The sequence below is a fragment of the Lepidochelys kempii genome, chromosome 10 (assembly GCF_965140285.1).
Source record: "Lepidochelys kempii isolate rLepKem1 chromosome 10, rLepKem1.hap1, whole genome shotgun sequence".
Classification (NCBI taxonomy): domain Eukaryota; kingdom Metazoa; phylum Chordata; order Testudines; family Cheloniidae; genus Lepidochelys; species Lepidochelys kempii.
In genome coordinates, this window is record NC_136389.1 from 23,961,429 (window position 1) to 23,968,914 (window position 7,486).

General features: G+C 47.6%; 1 protein-coding gene across 1 annotated transcript in view; it reads left to right on the forward strand.

Annotated features, from left to right (window-relative positions):
• The window catches only part of TEKT5 (tektin 5), a 64,425-nt gene extending 57,846 nt beyond the window's left edge, over positions 1-6,579 (forward strand). Inside the window, exon 7 of the mRNA XM_073361406.1 lies at positions 6,366-6,579. Within this exon, the coding sequence (XP_073217507.1) occupies positions 6,366-6,579 (214 nt within the window). The remainder of the gene's footprint in view (positions 1-6,365) is intronic.
• The last annotated feature ends 907 nt before the right edge of the window (positions 6,580-7,486 follow it).

Below are 7,486 nucleotides of genomic sequence, written 5' to 3' on the forward strand. Positions count from 1 at the left end.
TCCTTCTCATAACACAAGAACTAGGGGCCACCAACCAAAATTAATAGGCAGTAGGTTTAAAACAAATAAAAGGAAGTATTTTTTCACACAACGCACAGTCAACCTGTGGAACTCCTTGCCAGAGATGTTGTGAAGGCCAAGACTATATATAACAGGGTTCAAAAAAGAACTAGGTAAGTTCATGGAGAATAGGTCCATCAATGGCTGTTAGCCAGGATGGGCAGGGTTGGTGTCCCTAGCCTCTGTCAGAAGCTGGGAATGGGTGACAGGGGATGGATCATTTGATGATTACCCATTCTGTTCATTCCCTCTGGGGAACCTGACATTGGCAACGGTTGGAAGACAGGATACTGGGCTAGATGGACCTTTAGTCTGACCAGTATAACTGTTCTTATGTTCAATTGTCATGGGCTTTATAAACTGAGAGAAATCAGGAAGCACTGGATAGTTCATGAGTCTATTCTCTTGTCCAAGTCCAGTTTAGATGGAAGAGATTCCAAACCTCGCAAACTCAGGATATTTTCAGATAAATACCCAAATATTTAGATGTTTCCCCAAAGTATATCTGAGCTATTCACATCATCTGGGTCTGCAAGAAATTTCCAGTGTTTTCCCCCACACTTGAACAGGCTCATACTATTGCTAAGGAAGAAATTCTTATGGTATTTCATCACTTCAGCTTTTGGCCTCAATCTGAATCAGTAGCACTATGAATACATGAACACACAGGGAAAATATTCCTGAACCTCCATGAAAGGATCAGTAACAGGTTGTCAGTTTGAGGTATAATTGCAGGTTTGTAAGTCATTTTACCCAGTCTTGTTCCCCCAGCCTTTGTTCATACAAACACCTGAATCCAAGTCATGAAGTCCTTACTCAGGCTAAACTCTGAGTTAGAGTTTTACTGGGCTAAAAATGATATAATCCAGCTCGTGAACTCCCATCTAGCTAATGTAAAACCATTTACTGTCTATTTCCCTCCTTGAAGGATTTATGCTCCTGGAATAATTTGTACTGGTTGTTTCCTCTCATATGGTTAAAAACAAGGATCGTTCAACCCAAAAGCTCAACTGTTATAGCTAGAGGAAGAAAATACCCATTGAAACACTCTTTAAAAGCTGAAAATGTTATCAGATTTTGCTGTTTATTTAGAAGGAAGTGCTAATATTGGCACTGGTTCTCTAGCTTGGTGTGCTGCCAACAGTACAGCTGAAGGAATTAGATAAACTACTAATTAATAAAGGAAGGTTAGCTTTGCTGTGCATTTTACTGCATCAACTCGGAAGCTACTTTTGAAGGGGCTCCCCTTCCTACCAGGGAGCAGAGGTGTTTTCACACTTGCTTAGCCCTGGTCTACACTAGGACTTTAGGTCGAATTTAGCAGCATTAAATCGATGTAAACCTGCACCCGTCCACACGATGAAGCCCTTTATTATGACTTAAAGGGCTCTTAAAATCGATTTCCTTACTCCACCCCTGACAAGTGGATTAGCGCTTAAATCGGCCTTGCCGGCTCGAATTTGGGGTACTGTGGACACAATTCGACGGTATTGGCCTCCAGGAGCTATCCCAGAGTGCTCCATTGTGACCGCTCTGGACAGCACTCTCAACTCAGATGCACTGGCCAGGTAGACAGGAAAAGAACCGCGAACTTTTAAATCTCATTTCCTGTTTGGCCAGCGTGGCAAGCTGCAGGTGACCATGCAGAGCTCATCAGCACAGATGATCATGATGGAGTCCCAGAATCGCAAAAGAGCTCCAGCATGGACCGAACGGGAGGTACGGGATCTGATCGCTGTTTGGGGAGAGGAATCCGTGCTATCAGAACTCCGTTCCAGTTTTCAAAATGCCAAAACCTTTGTCAAAATCTCCCAAGGCATGAAGGACAAAGGCCATAACAGGGACCCGAAGCAGTGCCGCGTGAAACTGAAGGAGCTGAGGCAAGCCTACCAGAAAACCAGAGAGGTGAATGGCCGCTCCGGGTCAGAGCCCCAAACATGCTGTTTTTATGATGAGCTGCATGCCATTTTAGGGGGTTCAGCCACCACTACCCCAGCCGTGTTGTTTGACTCCTTCAATGGAGATGGAGGCAATATGGAAGCAGGTTTTGGGGACGAAGAAGAAGATGATGATGATGATGAGGTTGTAGATAGCTCACAGCAAGCAAGCGGAGAAACCGGTTTTCCCGACAGCCAGGAACTGTTTCTCACCCTGGACCTGGAGCCAGTACCCCACGAACCCACCCAAGGCTGCCTCCTGGACCCAGCAGGCGGAGAAGGGACCTCTGGTGAGTGTACCTTTTAAAATACTATACATGGTTTAAAAGCAAGCATGTGAAAGGATTACTTTGCCCTGGCATTCGTGGTTCTCCTAGATGTACTCCTAAAGCCTTTGCAAAAGGTTTCTGGGGAGGGCAGCCTTATTGCGTCCTTCATGGTAGGACACTTTACCACTCCAGGCCAGTAACACGTACTCGGGAATCATTGTAGAACAAAGCATTGCAGTGTATGTTTGCTGGCATTCAAACAACATCCTTTCTTTATCTCTCTGTGTTATCCTCAGGAGAGTGAGATATTATTCATGGTCACCTGGTTGAAATAGAGTGCTTTTCTTCAGGGGACAGTCAGAGGAGCCCATTCCTGCTGGGCTGTTTGCCTGTGGCTAAACAGAAATGTTCCCCGCTGTTAGCCACAGGGAGGGGGGAGGGTTGAGGGGCTAGCCACACGGTGGGGGGAGGCAAAATGCGACCTTGTAATGAAAGCACATGTGCTATGTATGTAATGTTAACAGCAAGGTTTACCCTGAAAGAGTGTAGCCACTGTTTTATAAAATGTGTCTTTTTAAATACCGCTGTCCCTTTTTTTTCTCCACCAGCTGCATGTGTTTCAATGATCACAGGATCTTCTCCTTCCCAGAGGCTAGTGAAGCTTAGAAAGAAAAAAAAACACACTCGCGATGAAATGTTCTCCGAGCTCATGCTGTCCTCCCACACTGACAGAGCACAGACGAATGCGTGGAGGCAAATAATGTCAGAGTGCAGGAAAGCACAAAATGACCGGGAGGAGAGGTGGCGGGCTGAAGAGAGTAAGTGGTGGGCTGAAGAGAGTAAGTGGCGGACTGAAGAGAGTAAGTGGCGGGCTGAAGACAGGGCTGAAGCTCAAATGTGGCGGCAGCGTGATGAGAGGAGGCAGGATTCAATGCTGAGGCTGCTGGCGGACCAAACCAGTATGCTCCAGTGTGTGGTTGAGCTGCAGCAAAGGCAGCTGGAGCACAGACTGCCACTACAGCCCCAGTGTAACCAACCGCCCTCCTCCCCAAGTTCCATAGCCTCCACACCCAGACGCCCAAGAACGCGGTGGGGGAGCCTCCGGCCAACCAGCCACCCCACCACAGAGGATTGCCCAAAAAATAGAAGGCTGTCATTCAATAAATTTTAAAGTTGTAAACTTTTAAAGTGCTGTGCTTAAAGTGCTGTGTGGCATTTTCCTTCCCTCCTCCACCACCCCTCCTGGGATACCTTGGCAGTCATCCCCCTATTTGTGTGATGAATGAATAAAGAATGCATGAATGTGAAGCAACAATGACTTTATTGCCTCTGCAAGCGGTGATTGAAGGGAGGAGGGGCGGGTGGTTAGCTTACAGGGAAGTAGAGTGAACCAAGGGGCAGGGGGTTTCATCAAGGAGAAACAAACAGAACTTTCACACCGTAGCCTGGCCAGTCATGAAACTGGTTTTCAAAGCTTCTCTGATACGTACCGCGCCCTCCTGTGCTCTTCTAACCGCCCTGGTGTCTGGCTGTGCGTAACCAGCAGCCAGGCGATTTGCCTCAACCTCCCATCCCGCCATAAACGTCTCCCCCTTACTCTCACAGATATTGTGGACCACACAGCAAGCAGTAATAACAGTGGGAATATTGGTTTTGCTGAGGTCTAAGCGAGTCAGTAAACTGCGCCAGCGCGCCTTTAAACGTCCAAATGCACATTCTACCACCATTCTGCACTTGCTCAGCCTGTAGTTGAACAGCTCCTGACTACTGTCCAGGCTGCCTGTGTACGGCTTCATGAGCCATGGCATTAAGGGGTAGGCTGGGTCCCCAAGGATAACTATAGGCATTTCAACATCCCCAACAGTTATTTTCTGGTCTGGGAATAAAGTCCCTTCCTGCAGATTTTGAAACAGACCAGAGTTCCTGAAGATGCGAGCGTCATGTACCTTTCCCGGCCATCCCACGTTGATGTTGGTGAAACGTCCCTTGTGATCCACCAGAGCTTGCAGCACTATCGAAAAGTACCCCTTGCGGTTTATGTACTCGGCGGCTTGGTGCTCCGGTGCCAAGATAGGGATATGGGTTCCGTCTGTGGCCCCACCACAGTTAGGGAATCCCATTGCAGCAAAGCCATCCACTATGACCTGCACATTTCCCAGGGTCACTACCCTTGATATCAGCAGATCTTTGATTGCGTGGGCTACTTGCATCACAGCAGCCCCCACAGTAGATTTGCCCACTCCAAATTGATTCCCAACTGACCGGTAGCTGTCTGGCGTTGCAAGCTTCCACAGGGCTATCGCCACTCGCTTCTCAACTGTGAGGGCTGCTCTCATCTTGGTATTCATGTGCTTCAGGGCAGGGAAAAGCAAGTCACAAAGTTCCATGAAAGTGCCCTTACGCATGCGAAAGTTTCGCAGCCACTGGGAATCGTCCCAGACCTGCAACACTATGCGGTCCCACCAGTCTGTGCTTGTTTCCCGAGCCCAGAATCGGCGTTCCACAGCATGAACCTGCCCCATTAGCACCATGATGCATGCATTGGCAGGGCCCATGCTTTCAGAGAAATCTGTGTCCATGTCCTGATCACTCACGTGACCGCGCTGACGTCACCTCCTCGCCCGGTATCGCTTTGCCAGGTTCTGGTGCTGCATATACTGCTGGATAATGCGTGTGGTGTTTAATGTGCTCCTAATTGCCAAAGTGTGCTGAGGGGCTCCATGCTTGCCTTGGTATGGCGTCTGCACAGAAAAAAGGCGCGGAACGATTGTCTGCTGTTGCTCTGACGGAGGGAGGGGCGACTGATGACACGGCTTACAGGGTTGGCTTCAGGGAGCTAAAATCAACAAAGGGGGTGTCTTTACATCAAGGTGTATTTCAGGCAGGACTTCACGGAGGGTTCCAATAAGAAATGGTGCACCTAAGCTATTGTTCTTCTTGGAACAAGGAGGTTAGCCTGGCCTCTGATTGATACATGGCTAGATTTACCTCGCTGCACCTTCTCTGTGACTGACTGCAGTGTGACCTAGAGGAATGAGTCCCCTAGACAGGGGAGGGGGGGAAGCAAATGAGTACAAAACAAATCTGGTCTATTTCTTGTTTTGATCCACTCCATCTATCTTTTACATCTTTGGCTGGCAGCAGATGGTGCAGAAGGACTGCATGCCATCCACATCTATGGCTGCTCGGCAGAAGATGGTACAGTTCGAGTGCTAGCCATCCTCATCTCTTGCCTGCCTGGCAGAAGATGGTACAGTACGACTGCTAGCAGTCCATATCGCCTGCCCGCTCACCATAAGACGGTTCAATAGGACTGACTGCAGGACTAAAGAGAATGACCTGGTCAAGTCACTCCAAATTTAGTCCCTGCGCCCATGTCTGCCCAGGCGCTCCCAGCCGACGTGGCCAGGAGCACCTCGGACATGACGAGGACGGCTACCACTCATACTGCACCGTCCGCTGCCAGAAGGCAATGGGTTGCTGCTACTGTGTAGCAAAGCCGTACCGTGTCTGCCAGCACCCAGGAGACATAGGGTGACGGTTACCTGAGCGGGCTCCATGCTTGCCGTGGTATGGCATCTGCACAGGTAACTCAGGGAAAAAGGCGCAAAATGATTGTCTGCCCTTGCTTTCACGGAGGGAGGGAGGGAACGGGGGCCTCACGATATGTACCCAGAACCACCCGCGACAATGTTTTAGCCCCATCAGGCAGTGGGATCTCAACCCAGAATTCCAATGGGCAGCGGAGACTGCGGGAACTGTGGGATAGCTATCCACAGTGCAATGCTCCGGAAGTCGACTCTAGCCTCGGTACTGTGGAAGCGCTCCGCCAAGTTAATGCACTTAATGCACTTAGAGCATTTTCTGTGGGGACACACACACTCGAATATATAAAACCGATTTCTAAAAAACCGACTTCTATAAATTCGACCTTATTCCGTAGTGTAGACATACCCTTAAGTCCAACTCGAAGCTTCTTTTTAACACTTAAATCCCCTAAGTCCTGCAGAGAAATCCTAGCCATCTACCACCCTAAAGAACAGACTATAGAAAGGGTTTGTTAGGTATTTGGGTAACTTGTCTCCTCTTCCCTTTTCAGACTCGTCAATGAAGTGTTTACTATAGATGACACATTACAGACCCTGAAGCTGCGCCTGCGAGAGGCCCAGGATACTCTTCAGCTGTTGGTCCTTAACAAAGCAAGACTGGAGCATGACCTTTCTGTGAAGGCCAATTCCCTCTTCATTGACAAGAAGTGCATGGACATGCGCAAAACCTTCCCCAGCACCCCACGGCTCATTGGCTACACTTGAAAGGATCCGAGTTTTCCCACATCCTTTCAGTATGTGACATAAAGGTTGCAAATTATGAAGGAAATACTTTTCTTTTAGTTTTTTTTAAACACAACCCAATAGAAATAAACATACCAAAACCAAAACTGTCATAGCACGTTCCTTACAGCTACTCGTTCTGAGCAACTGCAGTCAGTCTGTGTAGTAGGATGACAAACCTTTTTGGACAGAAGCAGATCAACTTGAAAACAGTCCAAAAATCTGTGTGTAAATGTATTGGTGGTGAAAGGTGCTGATGGTTGCCAAATCTAGTATTATAGTGATGTGAACATCTGTCAATTGGGAACTAGAGTCAGACGAACCAAGCTTGATTCATACAGGTTGCAGAACAGCTAGAAGGCAACGACTCTACGTCACTGCTCACCGAGGCTGGATTGAAATTTATTTTGGGGAATTTTTATGGCCTGGGTATGACATTACACTCCATATTCTTTATGGAAATATGCTTATGATATTGATATGGCATAACATATATACTTTATGCAAGATGGCTCATGTAAGATATCATGGAAAGGTTATGATTTACTGAATGTGATTATCCAATTTGTATGCCTGTATCATTTCTGTATCTGAAGTTAGGAATACTAACCATGTATCTGTATTTCAAATGTGTTACTTTGGGAGTCACCCAGAACAAGCACTTCAGGTACAAAATGACAAAGCCAGACAGCACTGATGGCCCATTAGCAAAGACAATGTATTGTAAAAAAGAGCTTAGTCTTCCTGTGGATGCACCAGACTGCCTTGGAGTAATGGCTGCTACAACCCTGCAGACACATGAGTTTAAGTCACCTGGTACTGGACCCTTTCCCTCTTAGAATGCCAGTGTTTTTCCACTGGAAGACAAAGGGTTCCCGCCATACACAAA